We start from the raw sequence: 22,762 nt of genomic DNA on the forward strand, positions 1-22,762 counted from the left end.
TAGCTTTATAGGAGACAGAAAGCAAATATGGCAAAATGTTAACAATGAATCTTGGTGAAGGGTAATTGAAATTTTATTATTTTTGTACGTTTGATATTTTTCCAAAATAAAAATTTGAGAAAACCAAAAATGAAAGAGACAATCAAGTCTCCTTTCAGACATTTTTTGGTCAGAAGACTGCACTGTGATTAATTCTCTGCACATAAGTTCAAATATAAAGTTTAAAAACAGCCTCCATAATTTAAGATCAGAAAACACTTCTGATAATAAGTGAAAAAGAGAACTAAAAAATTGAAGCAAAAATCAGCGGGACCTGACAGAAAAAATGAATGGTAGGATGCCAGATGTTTATGGGGAGTTTATTGCTTCGTTTTGCTTTCAAAGTGTCAATATTAAAGAGTTGTGTAAGAAAAGTGTCAATCCTCTGGTCATCCAATCCACACTTTTCTAGGGAGAAGAGTAACTAAACACTAGACATTTATTTTCACAAAACCCAAGTAATCCTGGTGTCATGTCACCAAGGAACCCAACAAAGCCCACTTTCTTTTACTCCATCTCTGTTCCCACTGGGCAGCTACCTGTATTCAAATGCTGAAAAAAAAAATCTAACCCTCAGGGCAACATTTTGGGATTGTATCCAGGGTGGGTACAAGGCAATCCATTTTATTTTTCTGTGTCACAAAGGAAATCAGCCTCCTTATGTTTTGGTCAACTGTCTACTTTCATCAGTTATTCTGCCACCTGCTGGTAATTTTCAGTAACATGAAAAACTGGGAAGTACTGCAGTATTAGCTCTTGCTTGGAGCAAGCCTCCTTTCTCAACCTCAAAGCACCAGGAGAAATCTCATCATTCAGAATAGGATTAAGCCTCCTCCTTCCCGGCACTACACATCTAAAGATGAATGAGGGGGAGTGCAATTCATTTACTTCATTTCATGTTCTATTTTCTTTTTTCCTTTTTGCAAACATTTACAGATTATGTGCCAGAGTAGGTACTAAAGATACAAAAATATATGTAAAAAGTTCACAATCTAGAGGAAAACCAAATAAACAAGTGAATAGATAGGAGGAGATTGAGCAGATGTACTTTCCTCTGTTCTCTCTGCTAATACCACTAAAAACCCTGGACATTTCATATAGAACAAACATATGAGGCTCTGAAAAATAGAAAGAGGCAGACTAGCAAGGGGCCTCAGAGCCCAAGGAACCACACAGTGATGATTTCCCTGGGTTTTCTTAGTGCCTCATATATCCCAGACTTGGAGCTGAAGAAGCTGGCAACCTGGAAATGCAATGGATGCAGCCAAACAAAACCAAAACAATAACAACAACAAAAGCCTGCTCTCTCTAGTCAAAGGACTGGGAAAGAGGTAGCCTAGCAAAATAAAAAACTTTTAGATAATAACTGCTCTATTCCAGCCAAATGCTACAGAAAGAACTGTGGCCCACATCAACCCACACCAGCAAAGACTGAGTGGGATACCTCGATTACCATTCTCAGCAGGCCTGTAAGGAAGTATTCCTCATCTTCCCTGCCGGATTGTTATCAGAGGAAACATGGTACTTTCATGGTACTTTCACCAACATTTGCTGATAACAAGGCCATGTGGGGAGCTGGAACTCCTACTCCTGCCCATCAGTAATGAGGAACCCCTCTCCTCAGGTGTTAATGGAGACCAAGTGGGGAACCTAGAATTCTACATCTATGTGGTTTTCACAAGACATTTCACCCACCACTTCCTCTACCTGATTAGTATCAGAAGCAGCCAACTGAAACAGAAGGTTTAAATAAGATCCAGGGTCCCAAACATTTAGGCTTTAATTAAAAAGCATTCATCATATCAATAAGAAAGATCTTGAATTGAATGAAAACAGACAATACCTAGATGATTGAGATGGCTGAATTATCTGACAAAGATTTTAAGGCCATCATCATAAAAATATTTCAACAAGCAATTGTGAACATGCTTGAAACAAATGAAAAATTAGAAAGTTCCAGCAAAGAAAAGTTTAAGCAAAGAAATAGAAAATATAGAGAAAAACTGAACAGAAATTTTATAACTAAAAAATACAACAAAAACTCTCAATGGATGGGCTCAACAGCAGAGTGGAGGGGACAGAGAAAAGAATTGGTGAACTGAAAGATAAAAAAACAGGAATTACTCCATCTGAACAACAGAGAAAATGGAATTAAAAAAAAAGCAGGATCACAGGTACTTGTGGGATTATAACAAAAGATCTAACATTTGTGTCATCAGATTCCCAGAAGGAGCAGAGAAAAAGAACAGGACTAAAAAAAGTACTAAAAGAAATAATAAGTAACTCCTCAAATTTAGCAAAAGTCAAACCTACAGATTCAAGAATCTGTGATATATAAAGAATATATATATATTCTTTATAAAGAATATAAACCCAAACAAATTCACGCAAAGACATATCATCATCAAATTGCTGGAAACTGAAAAAAGAAAAAAATCTTGAAAGTGGTGAAAAATGACACCTTGCCTACAAGGGATAAGCAATTTGAATGACAGCAGATTTCTCTTCAAAGACCACGGAGGCCAGAAGAAGTGGCACAATTTATTTCAAGCACTGAAAGAAGACTGTCAACCCAGATTCCTATATCCAGCAAAAATATTCTTTAAGAATGAAGAGGCTACCACTCAACAACAAAAAGACAAACAACTCAAAAAATGAGCAAATGATTTGAATTTAATTTCTCCAAAGAAGATATTCAAATAACCAGCAAGCATATGAAAATATGCTCAATGGAATTAGTCATTATGGAAATGCAAATATATCACAGTAAGATACCACTTCACACTTTCCAGAAAGGCTATAATTTTTTAAAATGGAAAATAACAAGTGTTGGTGAGGATAAGGTGAAATTGAAACCTTAATCCACTCATGGCAGGAATATAAAATGTTGCAGCTGCTGTGGAACACAGTTTGGCAGTTCCTCAATATGTTAAACATAGAATACAATCCAGTAATTTTTCTCCTTGGTATAGATCCCAAAGAACTGAGAGACGGTACTCAAATAAATACTTGTACATGCACACTCATAGCAGCATGATACTAGCAATAGCCAAAAGGTAGAAATAGCCCCAGTGTCCACTGATGAATAAATGGATAAACAAACTGCAGTATATACATACAATGGAATACTATTTGGACATTAGAAAGAATGAAGGGACTTTCCTGGTGGTCCAGTGGTTAAGAGTCTGCCTTCCAATGCAGAGGACGTGGGTGGGTTTGATTGCTGGTTGGGGAGCTGGGATCTCACATGCTGCACAGCTGCTAAGCCCTGGTGCCACAACTAGAGAGTCAGCGCACTGCAATGAAAGATCTGCATGATGCAGCGAGGACCCTGTGTGCCACAGCTGGGACCTGACACAGTCAAATGAATAAATATTAGACATTTTAAGAAAAGAAAGAATGAAGTACTGACATGCTACTACTTTGATGAACCTCTAAAACATGCTAAATGGAATAAGCCAGACACAGAAGGTCACATATGATTTCATTTATATGAAATGTCCAGAATGGACCAGTCCATAGAGACAGAAAGCAATCAGTCATTGCCAGAAGTTGGGGAATGACTTCACAGTGGGAACAGGGCTTCCTTTTGGGGTGAGAAAACATTCTGGAACTAGATAATGGTGATGGTTGTGTAACATTTTGAAGGTACTAAATGCCACAGAAAGGTACACTTTAAAATGGTTAAAATTGTGAACTTTGTGTTTTATGTATTTTGTCACAATCTAAAACTTAGTAACAGGGAAATCCTAGCAAGATTTTTTTGTAGACATAGAATTATTATAAAATTTGTATGGAAAGGCAAAGGAACTAGAATAGCTAAAACATGTTTTGAAAAAGAATTAAGTGGGAAGAATCAGCTCATCCATTTTCAAGGTTTGTTAAAAAGCTACAACAGTAAAGATGGTATGGTACTGGCAGAAAAATAAATATCAGATCAATGAAACAGAACAGTGAACTCAGCAGCAGACCAAAACAAATATGCCAGTTTATTTTTTTTTTATAAAGGTGAAAAAGCAATTCAATGGAGAAAGAATAGCTTTTTCAATATATATTGCTGAAGAAATTGGATATCCATAGGCAAACAAATAAAGAGCAAACAAAACTTTCAACCTAAGTCTCATACCTTATACAAAAACTAACACCAAAGTGGATCAACAGTTTAAATGTGAAGCATAAAATTTTAGAAAAAAAGAGGAGAAATTCTTCATGATCTAAGGCTAGACAAAAATTTGACACCAAAAACATAATCTGTAAAAGGATAAGTTGAATAAGAAGATGTCATCAAAAGTAAAAATGTTTACTCTGCAAAAGATACTATTATGAGAATGAAAAAGACAAGCTAACTGGGAAAAAATATGTATTGTGTAGAATATATAAGAACATTCTAACTCAATAGTACATAAAAAAAAGACAATGAGAAAATGATCAAAAGACATGATGGAACATTTCCCCAAAGAGGATATACAGATAGCAAATAAACACATGAAAGGATGTTCAGCATCATTAGCCATTAGGGAAATACAAATTAAAACCACAACTAGATATCACAACATACCTATCAGAATGGCTAAAATTTAAAACGACAATCTCAAATGCTGGTGAGAACAATGCAGAGAAACTGGATCAGTCATACATTGCTTGTGGGAATGTAGAACAGTACAACCACTGGGGAAAACAGTTTATTTACCAAAAAAAAAAAAAAAACAAACCCAGTTTATTTACAGAAAAACCCTAACTATGCAATTTTTATATGATCCAGTGTTTACACTCCTGGGCATTTATCCCAGAGAAATAAAAACTAATGTTCACACAAAAAAACCTATGTGGAAATCTATTAATGAAAAGCCAAAAACTGGAAACAGCACAGATGTCCTTTAACAAGTGAATGGTTAAAGAAACTGTGGTACATCTATAGCATGGAATAGTACTCAGCAATAAAAAGGAACAAACTATTGATAGACACACAACTTGGATGAATCTCCAGAGAATTCTGCTGTGTGATAAATGCTAATCCCCAAAGGTTATATACTCTAACCTGTTCATATAGCATTTTTATAGAAATGGAGATCAGATTGGTTGTTGCTAGATATTAAGGTGGAGATGAAGATAGGAAGGAAGTGAGTGTGGCTACATAGGGGATCCTTTGATAGAAATGTCCTGTATCTTGCTAAAGCAAGGATAGTCACTATAGAGAAAAGACTTCTGCTAAACCAGTTTAGGTCATGGTAGTATGAGACCACCTAGGATTGATACTATCTGGCAGTATTCCTCAACCAGAGTGGTGCCACCTTCTGGGGGGCCTTTGGAAACATGTAGGGGCATTTAAAATTTTACATTGACTGGGGATGGCACTTGACAGGGGAGGGGAGACAAGAATGCTAAATGTACTCCACTGGGCAGGACAGTTCCACACACACACACACAAAATTGTCCCTCCCATAGTTTTATACTCAAGGCCCCTCTGACACACCTCAGTATGCTTTGAGCCCTAATATCCCTTTTTCATTACTTTCACTGCCTCTGCTCTCTACCCGTCTCAGATTCTCAAATCCACCCTCATGACTGAGAGAATAATCCTTTTTCAGATGTTAGAAGATCCACAGTTTCCATGGAGATCAGGAGCCTCTGGACCATAAAATAAATAAATAAGTGTGCTAGTGATCCAGATACTGCATATACAACAAAAGAAACATGAAATATAAAAACACTTTATGGCAACATGACAGGATTTTCTATCCAACTAGTTAATTCTCTCCCCTATAAGACCTCAAGATAGAAATTAATATAAACCCAAATAAAACACAATCTGTGAGGGCATATACTATAGTGGATATTCTTCAGCAACTGGGGTAAGTTTTTTAGAACCACTCGATGCATACCGTCCCCCAACCCACCCCCACAATGGGGCTTTCCCACTGGCTCAGTGGTAAAGAATCTGCATGCAATGGAGAAGATGCCAGATTGATCCTTGGGTCAGGAAGATCCCTTGGAGGAGGAAATGGCAACCCCACTCCAGTACTCTTGCCTGGAGAATCCCATGGACAGTGGAGCTTGGCCGGCTACAGTCTATAGGGTCGCCAAGAGTTGGATGTGACTGAAGGGATTTAGCATACTCGCACAATGGCCATAATAGAATTGCTTCAAAGAGAATATAAAATACTCTTGGAACAGGAAAAGCACAGACATACTTGAGCATTCTCTGAGGATGGGGCTCATATCTGTCATTAGATTTTCAAGAGGAGTTTGTGATCCAAAAAAATTAAGAACTATTGATTTATAAATTCTTAATCCCAAGTAATCTCATATGGCCACCATCCTAAGCAGTTCAACAAAAGAAAACCTATCTTTTGCTCACTTGCAGTCTTTGATTTTAGAAACATTTTATTTTTGGAGCTCTCATCTTAATACAGGGAAATGCAAACACTGCATTCTTCACCTTTGCAGGAATTGATAAAAACATTAAATGTGAGGTGGCACAAAGAATACATCTTTATATAATAGTGCCAAATGAGTAAAACAGCAACATCCCAAACTATGAAAAATGAATGCCTTTATATTTAATTTAAATTTAAACTCATGTGTGCTAAGTCGCTTCAGTCGTGTCTGACTCTTTGTGACCATGTGGGCTGTAGGCAGCCAGGATCCTCTGTCCATGGGATTCTCCAGGCAAGAGTACTGGAGTGGGTTGCCATTTCCTTCTCCAGGGGATCTTCTTGACCCAGGGATCAAGCCCACATCTAGTTTATTGCAGGTGGATTCTTTACTGCTGAGCCCCTGGGGAAGCCCCTACATCTCTCTATTCTACATCAAAAACCCTGGGTTATGGGACTTCCCTGGTGGTCTAGTGGTTGAGAATCTGCCTGCCAATGCAGGGGTCACAGGTTTGATCCATGGTCTGGGAAGTTCCCACATGCCACAGAAGAACTAAGCTCCAAGTGCCACAACGACTGAGCCAGTGCTCTAGGGCCCATGAGCCACAATCCCTGAGCCCCAGGAGCTGCAACTACTGAAGCCCATGTGCCTACAGCCTGTGTTCTGCAACAAGAGAAGCCACTGCAATAAGAAGCCTGCACACTGCCAGGAAGAGCAGCCCAGCCCCACCGCCCCCAGTCACAACTAAAGTCTATGAGCAGCAATGAAGACCCACCAAAACCAAAAATAAATAAGTAAATCTTAAAAAAAAAATCCTGGTTCACAAAGACACTAACATTATTACCCATTTGTTTTATCCAATAGTATACCCACAATCCTTAAGGATCACATCCTGGTTGAAGCAAAGGGGCTTGCGTAATTCAATGAAGCTATGGGCCATGCTGTGCAGGGCCACTCAAGACAGACGGGTCATAGTGGACACTGACAAAATGTGGTCCACTGGAGGAGGGACTCTCAAACCACCCCAGTATTCTTGCTGTGAGAACCATGAACAATATGAAAAGGCAAAAAGATATGAAGGTGTCCAATATGTTACTGGGAAAGAGCAGAGGGCAATTACTAATAGCTCCAGAAAGAATGAAGAGACTGGGCCAAAGCAGAAACAGTGCTCTGTTGTGTATGTGTCTGGTGGTCAAAGTAAAGTTTGATGCTGCAAAGAACAATATAGCATAGGAACCTGGAATGTTAGGTCCATGAATCATCATAAATTGGACATGGTCAGGCAGGAGATGGCAAGAGTGGACATTAACATCTTAGGAATCAGTGAACTAAAATGTATAGGAATGGGTGAATTTAATTCAGATACCATTATATCTACTACTGTGGGCAAAAAGCCCTTAGAACAAATGGAGTGGCTCTCATAGTCAACAACAGAGTCTGAAATGCAGTACTTGAGTGCAATCTCAAAAACGACAAAATGATGTCGGTTTATTTCCAAGGCAAACAATTCAACATCACAGTAATCCAAGTCTATGCCCCAACCACTGATGCCAAAGAAGCTGAAGTTTACCAGTTCTATGAAGACCTACAAGACCTTCTAGAACTAACACCAAAAAAAGATGTCCTCTTCATCATAGGGAATTGGAATGTAAAAATAGGAAGTCAAGAGATACCTGGAATAATAGGCAAGTTTGGTCTTAGAGTACAAAATGAAGCAGGGCAAAGCTTAACAGAGTTTTGTCAAGAGAATACAGTGGTCATACCAAATACCCCTTCCAATAACACAAGAGATGACTCTACACATGGACATCGCCAGATGGTCAATACTGAAATCCAATTGATTGTATTCTTTGCAGCCAGAGATGGAGAAGCTCTATACAGTCAGCAAAAACAAGATTTGGAACTGATTGTGGCTCAGATCATTAGCTCCTTATTGCAAAATTCAGACTTAAGTTGAAGAAGCTAGGGAAAACTTACTAGGCCATAAGGCCAATCCCTTATGATTGTATGGTAGAGGTGACAGATTCAAGGGATTAGATCTGGAAGACAGACTGCCTGAAGAACTATGGACAGAGGCTCATGACATTGTACAGGAGGCAGTGACCAAAACCATCCCAAAGAAAAAGAAATACAAGAAGGCTAAGTGATTGAGGAGGTTTTACAAATAGCTGAGGAAAGAAGAGAAGGGAAAAGCAAGGGAGAAAGGGAAAGATATACCCAACTGAATGCAGAGTTGCAGAGATAGGAACGAAAGATAAGAAGACCTTCTTAAATGAACAATGCAAAGTAGAGGAAAACAATAAAAAGGGTAAGATCTCTTCAAGAAAATTGGAGATATCAAAGAAACATTTCATGCAAGGATGGGCATGATAAAAGACAGAAACAGTAGGGACCTAACAGAGGCAGAAGAGATTAAGAAGACGTGGCAAGAATACACAGAAGAACTATACAAAAAAGGTCTTAATGACCCACATTACCATGATGGTGTGATCACTCACCTACAGCCAGACATCCTGGAGTGTGAAGTCAAGTGGGCCTAAGGAAGTGCAACAAATTCTTGCAAATTCTCTTTTCATTTTTATTCTATTACAAATATTTTCTAATTTCTCTTGTTATAGCCAGTGGAGGTGATGGAATTCCAGCTGAGCTATTTTAAATCTGAAAAGATGATGCTAGTAAAGTGCTATACTCAATATGTCAGCAAATTTAGAAACTCAGCAGTGGCCACAGGACTGGGAAAGGTCAGTTTTCATTCCAATCCCAAAGAAGGGCAGTGCCAAAGAGTGTTCAAACTACCAGACAATTGCACTCATTTAGCATGCTAGTAAGGTTATGCTCAAAATCCTTCAAGCTAGGCTTCAGAAGTACTTGAATTGAGAACTTTCAGATATACAAGCTGAGTTTAGAAAAGGCAGAGGAACCAGAGATCAGATTGTCAGCATTCAGTGGATAATAGAGAAAGCAAAGGAATTCCAGAAAATCTTCTGCTTCATTGACTACATGAAAGTCTTTATGTGGATCACAACAAACTGTGGGAAATTCTTAAAGGGAAGGAAATACCTGACCACCTTACCTGTGTCCTGAAAAATCTGTATGCAGCTCAAGAAGCAACAGTTAGAACCTTACATGAAACAACTGGCTGGTTCAAAACTGGGAAAAGAATACAACAAAGCTGTGTAATGTCACCCTGCATATTTAACTTCTATGCAGAGTACATCATGCGAAATGCTGGGTTGGATGAATCACAAGCTGGAATCAAGACTGCCCAGAGAAATATCAACAACCTCACATATGGAGATGATACCACTGGCAGAAAGCAAAGAGGAACTAAAGAGCCTCTTGATGAGGGTGAAAGAGGAGAGTGAAAAAGCTGGCTTAAAACACAGCATCCAAAAAACTAAGATCATGGCATCCAGTCCCATTACATCATGGGAAATGAAAAAGTGGGGGAAAAGAAGGGGAAAAAGTGGAAATAGTGGAAAATAGTGGAATAGAAGGGGGAAAAAGTGGAAGCAGTGACAGATTTTATTTTCTTGGGCTCTAAAAATCACCGTGGACGGTAACTGCAGCCATGAAATTAAAAGACGCTTGGTCCCTGGAAGGAAAGATATGACAAACCTAGACAGAGTATTAAAAAGCAAAGACATCATTTTGCCAATGAAAGTCTCTATAGTCAAAGCTATGGTATTTCCAGTATTCATGTACAGATGTGAGAACTGGACCATAAAGAAGGCTGAGCAGTGAAGAATTGATACTTTCGAATTGTGGTGCTGGAGAAGGCTCTTAAAAGTCCCCTGGACTGCAAGGAAATCAAACCAGTCCATCCTAAAGGAAATCAACTCTGAATGTTCATTGGAAGGTCTGATACTGAAGCTGAAGCTCCAATACTTTGGCCACCTGATGTGAAGAGCTGACTTGTTGGAAAAGACCCTGATGCTGGGAAAAGACTGAAGGCAAAAGAAGTAAGCAGCAGAGGATGAGATGGTTAGATAGCAACACCGACTCAATGGACACGAATTTGAGCAAACTCCAGGAGATACTGAAGGACAGGGAAGCCTGGCAGTCTGCAGTCCGTGCGGTCACAAAGAGTAAGACACAACTTAGCAACTGAACGACAACAGCACCTAGAATACTTTCAGAATAACAATACCAATTTTACCACCAATAATGACTACTTAAAATATCTTTGCACTTCTTTTTGTCCTTAAAAGTATATACCACTTGGGATGTCACAGTCAAATTATTGTTTTTAAATCACTTGGATAGTTGGGTGGAGTCATTTTACATTTCTGTAATAAAAACCCTTGTGATATGGCTGTATGTGGTAGAGAGAAAAAAATTTTCAGATCTGTATGTATAAAAAAGAGAAGAGTACTCTGTGGACTTCTGGATTCTGAATTAAATGTAGAGCAAATTAGTGCATGTGCCTTAGTGACACTATTTGAAATCAGTCCTTGTGTTAATTTCACTTGGGAAGTACTAAGAAAGGATGATCCCTGATGCCTATGGCTGCAAAAATACAACGTGGCTAAATTCCTTGGTTGCAATCTCTTAAAAGGTCATAAGATTATGTTACTCCACAAAAGTATCTTTCTGAATCTCTTTTTCTCTCACTTTATCTCTCCAAGTTCCTCTCCCCTTCAAAAAATTGTATCCCCATTCCTTCTTTCCCTCATTGACTTTGCTAGCCTCCTCCCTCAGCAACTCAGAAGCTTATGTGTTTGTGTGTATACCTGCAAAGAGGAGCTGCTATATAAATAAGGTAATGAAAATGGAGGCAGTTGGGGAATAGACAGCTGAGAGGATCTGAGCTGGTAGACTGAAACAAATACTCATCCTAAACCACTCAGAGCTCAGATTTCTTCTCTAGACAGCTGGCTTTTTAAGTCCTTCTGAAATACTCTACAAAGATGGGGGAGGGGCTGTGAACTACCTCTGCTATGGACCTTATTTAAAGTCAGCTACCTCCTAACATGTTCTGTAGAAACTAAATGCAATATTCAATATGGCAGGGATGAGGGTGCTGAGATAAAGGTATGCAATTGTCCACTCTAATTTTTAAAGGCCAGAGGGCTTTTAAATTATTGACAGTGCTGGAGGGCTGCTTGGAGTAGGCAGTGACTAGAATCATGTAAGCTCAAACTGGATAACTGATTGGCTGGTCATATTTCTATCCCTTCTCTGCCACTTGGCACCCTATACTCCATATTCTTTCTAATCCTCCTACCCTCTCCACCCTCCCCACCCTCTCGCCAACACTCCAACACCCTACCCCCATCAACACTCCTGGAATTTTGGACTTAGCTATTTTTAAAACAGTCAACTCAGTAGCCACCTCCCTCCCCCGCTCAGCTGTCCAGTACTCCGGCCAGCCATCTAGTCCCCCTTCCCCCCACACCAGACCTTCTCTGGTTCCCTGACCTCAGTGAGACTGCAGCCTGTCTGGGGACCTAGGGGAGACATGGAGAAAGAGACGGGGGATCCCCTGGCTGGAGCTGACTGATACAGTAGACAGTCATGGCTGGAGAATTGGATATCAGACTAATGTTTGACCTCTGGAAACAGTAAGTCAAAATTAATTGCAATTCCTTTAAAAAGCTTCTAAATTGAAATTAGAATCTCATAAAATTATGACATAAACTTGGATGTCTCTGGTGCAAATCTAGGATCTCTTCCATACCAAGGTGCCCCCGTCTCCATTTCTCCTTCTGTCTTAAGCTTTCTGGCCTCTGGCCACTAGAAGTTTAAACCTCCATCTCTCCTCTGGGAGTCTTAGCTCTCTCCTCCTGTTACCTCAAGACTTCTGATGAAGTCTCCTTCTTTAGTACAAGTTTCCTACACCTCCTATTCTGTGGTTTTCTCACCAAGGCCAAATTTAGCTTCAGATGATTAGTCACTGATACCCTCTTTCTTGTTCCTATTTATCAGTGCCCTTCACATTGGGCTTCCAAGGGTGAGGCTTACTCCTTGTTGTAAATGATTTCTCCCTACAACTCTAGTCCCATCATCGTGTTCTCCCTCCTGCATGACTCTCCCTCAATTATATCCTTAACTCCAGAGAGAGTAGTTTGGCAAGAGGGAGTTAGCCCCTCCCCAAGTCTTGTCCTCATCAAAAGATTGACTTCCAAACTTGCAAAGTTAAGATCAATGGAAAGGTAAGATCAATGGAAAGGGTGGTTCTTCAGTCAGATCTGAAGAAATGTTGACTCATGAAGAAGAAATGTTGACTCATAACAAACAAATATTGATTTGCATGCTTGGTTTGCATCCATTGTTCCATGAGACAGAGGGATAATTTTAGCTCTCTACAGTAGATGAAAGAGACTGGTTCCTTTTTCATTTGAATACTGATTCCAGAGATGGGATGTGTATCCCACCCTTACTCCTCCTTACTGAAAATTCTGACACAAAGGAGGAAAATCAATGAATGACCTCTGGAGGGTGTCCCCTCCTGATGGGGAAGGGCAAATAAGAGGTAGTCTCTGATGTATTTTCAGATCCTAATTCTGTTGAGGAGCCCACTGGTATGACTGAGATCTGATCTATCCACATGATTCCTCTTTTTGACATTTCTGCTGTTTGGTAGCTCAGAATGGGGCAATACAGTGGACTCTGCCCCCCGAGTCCACTCAACCTTTCTTCCACCCCCACCTAGGGGTATTGCATAAGGTGCCTGAAAGTGGTCACAAAAGCAGGGCACAGAGGCTTAACAGCCTCGTGTTTAGTTCAGGGAGCCCCATTTCCCCTAAACTCCAGTTAGCTCATTCTTTTCTTGATCTTCCCAGATTCTCTTCACATCATTCTGAACAATCTTCAACTCTTCTCTTCCCCATGCCCAGCCACATTTCTTTTTTCAGTCCCTTACAGGACGTCCGGTCAAAATTCACTAGGTAGGAGGGTCATCAGCTGGAAAGAACCGGAACCTGGGGGGACCTGGCTGGATAGGTATGGGGGATCCAGGCCAGTCCCCTAGTCCCTGGTCCCCCCATGGCAGTCCCCCAACTCTAAGCATTCTCACTCTCCTGCTGCTCCTCTGTGGACATGGTAAGGAAGGGTTAGGTAAGGCTTTGGGGGATCTAGGGGGTAGGCTGCTATGTAGGGGTGGGCATGTGAGCTTGGGTGAATGAGATGAGATGGGTGCTGAGGGGTCCCAGTCACTCGCCCCACTCTCAGATAGGTATATTTTATTCACCATTCAACTTGGGGAAGGGCACTGGGAAAGCCCTTGATCCACAGGCAGAAGAGCTGTGGATCTAGCAGGATCTAGCTGTGGATCTAGCAGGGCTTACCCATCTTTAGCAAGACTGAATGAGGACAAGATTAGGAAACTGGGGGCTGGCGGCTGGGGACTGGGAATTGGGGGAGGCTCTCAGTTGGGTTTTAGGATCCGCTGCTATCCCCCCATGAGACCTGGGAGAATTATGGTTGAGGTTGAGCGGGGATGGGGGGACCAGCTCACACTCCTCTCTCCCTTCCGCCCTCAGCTTATTCTCAATGCAAGATCCTCCGCTGCAATGCTGAGTATGTATCTTCCACTCTGAGCCTTAGAGGTGGGGGTTCACCAGGATCCCTTCGAGGAGGAGGCCGGGGCGGAGGGGTGGGCTCCAGCGGCCTCTGCCGAGCCCTCCGCTCCTACGCGCTCTGCACTCGGCGCACGGCCCGCACCTGCCGCGGGGACCTCGCCTTCCATTCTGCTGTGCACGGAATCGAAGACCTGATGATTCAGCACAACTGCTCCCGCCAGGGCCCCACGGCCCCTCCCCCACCCCGGGGCCCCGTCTTTCCAGGCGCAGGCCCGATCCGCGCCTCTGGCTCCCCAGCCCCGGACCCCTGTGACTATGAAGGCCGGTTTTCCCGGCTGCACCGACAACCCCCAGGCTTCTTGCACTGTGCCTCCTTCGGGGACCCTCACGTGCGCACCTTCCATCACCACTTTCACACGTGCCGTGTCCAAGGAGCTTGGCCCTTGCTGGATAATGACTTCCTCTTTGTCCAGGCCACCAGCTCCCCCGTGGCATTGGGGGCCAACGCCACCACCACCCGGAAGGTCAGGGACTCAACTGCTCCTCCATGGTCACCCCAGGGTTCCACTCCCAAGCCAACCCCACTAGTTTTCACAGTGCAGCTCTACTCCCTTTCCTCCTCAACCACTCCCACATCTTGAATCACTCCCTCCTACCGAACACTTTGTCCTGTAAATCACTTTCCCTCCGTGGGAATTACACTCCAATGCAGAAAAGAGCCGGGGAGAGGAAAGTTGAGAAGCCCTGGGTTGAGGAGTTACAGAAAGGAAACTTTTCCTTCTCCTATGGGAGCAGTTGAGGTTGAGCCCAAACAGGGAGGAAAGGGATGGAGCAGGGATGAAACAGTATTGGAACATAAAGACAGGATCAAGGAGTGAGGACTGTGATAGGCCTTGCATCTCTGCTGGGATCAGATCCCTGACTATGTACAATAATGAGGCCTGGTTGATGGAAGGTGGGAGGGTTGCACTGAGCCCCAAATAAACTGTTTTCCCTCTTGCCCTTACAGCTCACCATTATATTTAAGAACATGCAGGAATGCATTGATCAGAAGGTCTACCAGGCTGAGGTGGACAACCTTCCCGCAGCCTTTGAAGATGGTTCTATCAATGGAGGTGATCGACCTGGGGGCTCAAGTTTGTCCATTCGAACCGCTAACCCTGGGAGCCATGTGGAGATCCGAGCTGCCTACATTGGCACAACTATAATCATTCGGCAGACAGCTGGGCAGCTCTCCTTCTCCATCAGAGTAGCAGAGGATGTGGCCAGGGCCTTCTCAGCTGAGCAGGACCTGCAGCTCTGTGTTGGGGGATGCCCTCCAAGTCAGCGACTCTCACGCTCAGTGCGCAGTCGTCGGGGAACTATAACCATGGATACTGCCAGACAGCTGTGCAAGGAAGGGCTGCCGGTTGAAGACGCTTACTTTCATTCCTGTGTCTTTGATGTTTTAATCTCCGGTGACCCTAACTTTACTGTAGCAGCTCAGGCAGCTCTGGAGGATGCCCGAGCCTTCCTGCCAGACTTGGAAAAACTACACCTCTTCCCCTCAGATGCTGGGGTTCCTCTTTCCTCAGCAACCCTCCTAGCTCCACTTCTTTCTGGGCTCTTTGTTCTGTGGCTTTGCATTCAGTAACCAGGCCAGCATTCAGTAACCATGATGGGTCTAGAAGTGATTTGCGGATGGAGATTGGCAAGGGAGAACATAAGAATCACTGAAGGGAAACAATGAGGGTAAGAAACATATGAAACAATAACATTTTTCCAGAGTGAGAGAAGGCTGCAGTCTAGGGTTGAAATGATCACAGAATAAGGATTTTGGGCAAGGTTTCTGCATTCCAGACTTCAGTAGGGGCTCTTCACTAATTTTCCCAGTCTTGTTAATAGGAAGTAAATTGTCCTAGTCCATCTCCTCCTGAAATCACCCCTACAAGCTTAGAGGTTATGGGGTCCTGAGGATCAGTAGAAAACTTAAGGGTTGAGACTTTTAATAGAGAAGAACTGAAAGAGGAAGACATGATCATTACCCATCAGAAACTCAAAATTGAATGATATTTTCTCTTGGAAGGTAGAAAGATGAAGAAATGATGAGGAAAAGAATCTATTTGATAAGTATAATGTGGGTAAGGTGTGTTCTGCTTTCTTGGTTCATAAATGAAGTGGGAGTTGTTTGGATTTTTGGTGAAGGGACTCTCTATCTTTGGAGAATGACACAGGTAGGAAAGAAGCTATCATCCCCAACCCTAACTGATCTGATATTAAAGCTATGGAGTCTTCACATTGTTGTCTATGTTGAATCTGTTTACAGACGCTTAAGATGGCATAAAGTCAATGTGTTCACTCCACCGAAAGAGGGCTCAAAAGCGGGAGATATTGTTCTGCCTTCAGGAAGTTTACAGGATATTAGGGAGACAAACTGACTTATATGAAGGAGTGATGAGTGCGTAATCATTCACTAAATTCCATAATACTATGAATTCAAATGAGAAGATGATTGAGAAGAACTCAAGAAATAATAAATAATAAGAGGTAATAGAGTAGATGAGATCTGAAGTGATCTTTGAAGACTGGGTAAGATTGGATTTGAATTAAGGATCTTCCAGGCAGGAGAAACTATCTAGACATTCACAGATTCATGATTCAGTGAAGAAACCAGCAAAACTCAAATGAAGTAGATGAGAATTAAGGGCTAGATTGATAGAAGCCAGATTATGAAGTGCCTTGAAAGTGGGGCCAAGGAGTTTAAATTCAATTAACAGCTAACAGTTATTGAGAGCTTAAAACCCGCCAGGCCATTTTCTAAACAACTTAAAATTATTAATTCATCTAATACTCACAACTCTCTAAGGAAGGTAACTTTCTTATCTCGATTGTTACATAAGGCAAATGAGGTACAGGAAGACTAAGCAATTTTTCCACACTAACGCAGCTTACAAATGGTAGAGCTAGAAACTGAACCCAGAGAATTTGGCTTCGGAGACTTAACTTAATCTCAACACTATACTGTCCTGTCAAGGAAACAGCCATTGAAGATTTTAGTTGTGGACGAGGCAGGGAAAGGGAGCTGCAGGCAGTGGCTGCCATCACAAAAACTATTTTCTTCTTTTGTCATATGAAACCCAAAAGGGAGAGCTGGAAAGGAGGGGGAAGCCCCAAATAGAAGGAATCTAATTTGGAGAAGAAAAGAAAATAGAAGCTGTTCTAGTCCTGGATGTTCTAAAGTAACAGTGCTTTACTCCTCCCTCTTCTCTCAGTTTCACCCATCTAACCTAACTCCCCAGGACACACATACACACCAGCCAGTGCTTACCAGACAGAGCGTCCTTTTGGTCTGCTATTTTAAATTTCTTTTGCAATTCTTTATCTTCTATTCCTGACTCACTATCTTCTCTAAAGACCGCAGCCACTCTGCCATTCCCACAAAGCACAGTCTCTTTACTTTTAAAGATGACCTGCTTCCCTGGTGGCTTAGATGGTAAAGAATCTGCCTGTAAGACACGGGTTCAATCCCTGAGTTGGGAAGATCCCCTGGAGGAGGAAATGGCAACCCACTCCAGTATTCTTGCCTGGAGAATTCCATGGACAGAGGCGCCTGGTGGGGTACAGTCCATGGGGTTGCATAGAGTCGAATGCAACCAAGACACTTAGCTAATCCAGAAAACAATCTGTTCTAATGGAAGAAAATTAGAGGAAACATATCCATTGCTGTTCTCACTTACAGATAACTTAGGCATTTCAATTCAAAACATCTTTTTGAGAAACTGCTCCTTTTATTGGTTAACTCAAAAGAGTACATAACTTCATCCCTCAAAATTCACTTGTGGGAATTTCAAGTAGGTTAAGAAGAATTTCACAGCCAGTTGGGGAGTGAGATTCTTTTATGGCCCCTGTCATTTGCTTCATTTGCCCAAACTCAGGGTTAACCCTATTATCAATGGAGTATTTAAAAATGAGTAGTTCAAAATAAGCACATGAAAAGATGCTCAACATCATTACTCATCATGGAAATGCAAATCGAATTTGAAAAACAAGGAGAAAACGCTACATAACCACTGGAATGGTTCAAATTAAAAAGACTGATCATATCAAGTGTTGGCAAATTGTGAAGCTCTGACATGCTATTGGTGAGAATGTAAATTAGTGCTACTACTTTGTAAAATTTTTGGCAGTTTCTTCACAAGTTAAGCATATACTTACCACACACTCTAAACAGTCCACCTCTAAGTATTTATCCAAAAGAAAGGATAAAGACTTGTATACAATACCACTCAGCAATAAAGTGAAATAAACTACTGATACACACAATAATATTATGAATCTCAAAATAAGAATGTAAGCGAAAGAAGCCAAACAACAACAAAAAAGAGTACATACTGTATGTTTTCATTTGTATAAAATTATAAAAAGTGTAAACCAATATATACTGACAGAAAAAAGATCAGTGGTTGCCTGTGGATGGTCAGGGGAGGGAGAGAGGGATGGTTTACAAAGACACAGGAGGAAATTGGAGTAGAATGTTCATTATCTTGATTGTGGCAATGATTTCAAAAATCATGAAACTATACACTTCAAATATGTGCAGTTGATCAAACATTAGTACATCTAATAAACGTGTAAGAAAAATAAATAGGTAGCCGACCTTTCCCTCTTCTTTTGGTGGGTCAGTCAAAGGAAAGACCATTGTATGAAAAGGAAGATTATAACAGAATTTCCTTCTTCTAGGAAAACACAGGAAAGAAGAGGATGACAAGGCAAAGAACGAGAGCATTTAGGGACTTCCCTGCTGGTCCAGTGGTTATGACTTCGCCTTCCATTGCAGGGGGTGTGGGTTTGATCCCTGATTTGGGAACAAAGATTCTACATCCCTTGGGGCCAAAACACTATAAAACAGAAGCAATACTGTAACAACAAAACATAAAACAGAAGCAATATTGTAACAAATCCAATAGAGACTTTAAAAATGGTTCACATCCAAAAATAAATAAATAAAAATGGTTCACATCAAAAAAAAAAGAAGGAAAGAGAATATTTAAATATTCTATACTCTCTCTTCTATCATAAGGACCATATTCCCTCCTCCAGATTCTCAAGGTCAGAGATCAGGGAAAGGACATTTTCTGGTTTAAAAACAACCCGGTGCTTCATTTTTGTCTTTCCACTCTCACTTTCATTTTGTCTTTCCACTAATAGTCAGCAGATGGCGCTGATGACTAAAAAGAATTACCCAGTGGGGATGGAGCAAGTCTTCAAGAGAAAGAAAATTAATTTCTTAGATTGTCTAATATGTTGACTAAATGAGAGAAAATATTAATAAGTATTTGACAGAATTGGCATTTCAAAAATAAACTTAAGGGAGGCAGGTTCAAGAGGGAGTGGACATATGTATATACTTAACGGCTGATTCACGTTGCTGTACGGCAGAAACCAGCACAACACTATAAAGCAATTACCCTCCAATTAAAAATAAATTAAAAAAAGAAATAAACTAAAGGTAGGTGCATAAAAAACTAAATAAATTGCTTAAGTAATTATGGGTTCATAACAAACAAAGGGTTGTTCAAGACATGAAACAATCAAAATATACTACTTGACTCTACAATTGATGTTATTTATAGTGATAATATATAATTAATATAGTCATAATTGAATTGTGGTGCTGGGGAAGACTCTTGGGAGTCCCTTGGACTGCAAGGAGACCAAGCCAGTAAATCCTAAAGGAAATCCACCCTGAATATTTATTGCAAGGACTGATGGTGAAGCCCTAATACTTCAGCCACCTGATGCAAAGAGCCAACTCACTGGAAAAGATCTTGATGCTGGGAAAGATTGAAGGCAAAAGGAGAAGAGGGGGCAGCAGAGGATGAAACAGTTAGATAACATCACTGACTCAATGGACATGAATTTAAGCAAACTCTGGGAGATAGTGAAGGATAGGGAAGCCTGGCGTGCTACAGTCTGTGGGGTCACAAAGAATTGGACACTTAGTGACTAAACAGCAGCAATAGTGATAATAATGTAAATATTGACTACTGATTTGGCCAAAATTGTGATATAACTCTATCAGGAGGATGAGGTAGGAGGAATGGGAAGGTAGGGATAGGGAGTATGGTGTAAGACACTTAAAATTTCAAATACTGTAGCAAAAAAAGAGTATGATATGTCTAATATTGGGCTGCCCTGGTGACTCAGATGGTAAAGAATGTGCATGCAATGCAGGAGATTCGGGTTCTCTCCCTGGGTGGGTAAGATCCCCTGGAGAAGGGAATGGTTATACACTCCAGTATTCTTGCCTGGAGAATCCTATGGACAGAGGAGCCTGGGGGCTACAGACCAAGGGTCGCAAAGAGTTGGACATGACTGAGTGACTGACCCCGTGGACTGCAGCACGCCAGACTTCCCTGTCCTTCACTCTCTCCCAGAGTTTGCTCAAATTCATGTCAATTATTTATAAATTAAGAAATAAAAGAAGAAATATATAGTTTAGAAATATGAGAGGCTTCCCTGGTGGTCCAGTGGTTAAGAATCTGCCTTGCAATGCAGCGGACACTGGTTCAACCTCTGGTCTGGGAAGATCTCGCATGCCAAGCAACAACTAAGCCTGTGCACCCCAACTACTGAAACCTGTGCACCTAGAGCCTGTGCTCCTCAACAAGAGAAGCCGCTGCAACAAGAAGTTGGTGCAATGCAGCTAGAGAAAGCCCTGCAGCAACGAAGATCCAGCACAGCCAAAATCAAAAAATCAATTATTAATTAATTAATTCATAAAAAAGAAATATGAAGTAAATACCAGATGAAAAAGTTGAAATAATTGAAAGAGAAATAATTAGAGTGAACTGAGAACTGCTGCTTTTTTGTGTAAGAATTAAAATTATGGGATTTTTGACTAAGTTATATTACATTATTTTGATTTTAAAAAAGAGACTGCATTTCTACCTTGGCCAGTCCTGAGTATTTCCCCTTAACATCTTATACTTGTGGACACCTCCATCATTTTTCAAACCCACCCAACCCCCTTCCTACCCACTTCACCTTATCTTGTATACTTCATGGCAAGTTCCTTCCCACATTTCTTCTCAAGGAAGCAGAGATAATTTCCATGGTCCAGTAATTGCAGGTTCTCCAAATCAGTGCCAAGAAACTGCAGCAGCACTAAGGAAAGGAAGGAAGACAGAACATTAGAAAATAATAGGCCTTCCTCAGTTTTTCTGCCTACTCCCAAATCAAATTATTCATCATCCTCCTAATAGTTATTAGGAAGAAATAAGTCACATGTGTTTCCTGAGATATAATCTGTGTGTGCTTGGAGGGTGGGCTTTGAGAAAGTGAAAGAGAAATCAAGAAATATAATTGGATTCTGCCTCTACTGCAGGGTTACTGTGGAATCATTCTTTGCTACTGGTTCCAAAAGATCAATCTTTTGAATATCAAGGGTTTTGTGGACTTCCCTGGTGGTATAGCAGATAAGAATCCACCTGCCAATGCAGAGGACACAGGTTCCATCCCTGGTCTGGAAAGATTCCACAAGCCTCAGAGCAACTAAGCCTGTGGGTCTGCACTGTAGAACCCACAAGCCACAACAACGGAAGCCCATATGCCTAGAGGCTGTGCTCTAAAACAAGAGAAACCAAGGTAATGAGAAGCCTGTGCACTGCAATGAAGAGTGGTCCCTGCTTTCCACAACTAGAGAAAGCCCTTGCACAGCAACAAAGGCCCAGTAAAAACTGTGTGATCGGTCTTTGTTACAGCACTCTTCTACTTCTACCTATGAGGAACTAGTTAAGTTGAATTAAAAAAAAAATTAATCAGTCTTTCATCCTGCCTTCCAACCCCACCTCACTCAGCAAAGAATCAAAAAGTCCTTTGCTGAAAGTGTAGCGCCTGCAACTGACAATGTTCTGCCAAGGTTTAATTTTCTCTTTATGGAGGTCACTGCCCTGCATCTACCACGACCAAGCCTACAGGGAGAATACCATCAGTGCTGGAGAAGAAACCAAAACCAGAAGGATGGGCAATGGGATGGGCTAAATACGCGTCATATTAGCTGATCAGGCTAAAATAATCCTATGGATTGACTTTGACCCTTATTTAGAATTTTTGGAACACCTAAACTATGCCAGGCCATAAGTCAACATGGCTCCTGTCTTAGGGGAACTCAGTTTAGTAGGGAGGAACAAATAAACAGATATATGATTAACATAATATAGAGAAATACATCCAATATGCTATTGAGAATACAAAGAAAGTGACAAATTTGCTTGTAGAAATCAGAGAAATCTTTACAAAGGAGGTGACTTTTTTTTTTTTAAGGATCAGAGATGTGCTAGTGGCAAGATTTTCAAACCATAAATTAGATGAATTTCATCCTAGTTCTGTGAATTAAGCAAACCTCTTGAGCTCTGTATATTGCAATATTCCTTTCTGCAAAAATATCTGCCTATCTGGTGAGAATCAAATGTTTGTGTAATTGCTTTATAACACACATGTATATTTAGCTCTATGTACACTTTAAAATGCATTAACACAGAAAGTTCTCTGAAATGGATGAAAAACAGAAAACTGTTTTAATATGAATACCTTCCTTTCAGTCATAAACACCTTCCTCTGCTCCTTCTTCTCGAGATCAAAAAATCATCTTCCCCACTCAGGGGAGCCGTCTGGTCAAGTTTCTGGTCTCAGAAACGCTTCTGTGTGGACTAAGGATCTCGATTTTGTTGTTGTTGTTCAGTTCACTCAGTGGTGTCCAACTCTTGAGACCCCATGGACTACAGCACCAGGCTTCCCTGTCCTTCACCATCTCCCAGAGTTTGCTCAAACTCATGTCACTGAGT

The 22,762-nt window shown here is 41.1% G+C and overlaps 1 protein-coding gene and 1 long non-coding RNA gene across 12 annotated transcripts in view; one reads left to right on the plus strand and one right to left on the minus strand.

The window, feature by feature from the left end:
- The window catches only part of LOC102392878, a 43,195-nt gene that overhangs the window by 14,612 nt on the left and 5,821 nt on the right, over positions 1-22,762 (minus strand). For all 5 annotated transcript variants that reach the window (XR_006551686.2, XR_006551687.2, XR_003110014.3 and 2 more), the window contains exon 2: positions 20,964-21,083. This is a non-coding gene — a long non-coding RNA (uncharacterized LOC102392878). The remainder of the gene's footprint in view (positions 1-20,963; positions 21,084-22,762) is intronic.
- HJV (hemojuvelin BMP co-receptor) lies at positions 11,800-18,924 on the plus strand. Of its 7 annotated transcripts, none has more exons than XM_044944447.2 (4): positions 11,800-11,978; positions 13,254-13,458; positions 13,899-14,461; positions 14,947-18,924. In XM_044944447.2, the coding sequence occupies exons 2-4, from the start codon at positions 13,362-13,364 to the stop codon at positions 15,568-15,570; spliced, it is 1,284 nt and encodes a 427-aa protein (XP_044800382.1). In that variant the 5' UTR covers positions 11,800-11,978; positions 13,254-13,361; the 3' UTR covers positions 15,571-18,924. The 7 variants fall into 7 exon arrangements, with proteins under 7 accessions (XP_044800382.1, XP_006040968.1, XP_025143741.1 ...); XM_006040906.4 differs by having other exon boundaries at positions 13,272-13,458; XM_025287956.3 differs by lacking the exon at positions 13,254-13,458 and having other exon boundaries at positions 11,801-11,978.

Source organism: Bubalus bubalis, chromosome 6 (genome assembly GCF_019923935.1).
Source record: "Bubalus bubalis isolate 160015118507 breed Murrah chromosome 6, NDDB_SH_1, whole genome shotgun sequence".
NCBI lineage: Eukaryota > Metazoa > Chordata > Mammalia > Artiodactyla > Bovidae > Bubalus > Bubalus bubalis.

What these genes read in the sequence shown, in the direction of transcription:
- HJV (XM_044944447.2), top strand. Translation starts at nt 13,362, where the DNA reads ATGGGGGATCCAGGCCAGTCCCCTAGTCCCTGGTCCCCCCATGGCAGT. An exon ending in GCTGCTCCTCTGTGGACATG is followed by an intron (nt 13,459 to 13,898) that starts GTAAGGAAGGGT and finishes TTCCGCCCTCAG; the next exon opens with CTTATTCTCAATGCAAGATC. An exon ending in ACGCCACCACCACCCGGAAG is followed by an intron (nt 14,462 to 14,946) that starts GTCAGGGACTCA and finishes TTGCCCTTACAG; the next exon opens with CTCACCATTATATTTAAGAA.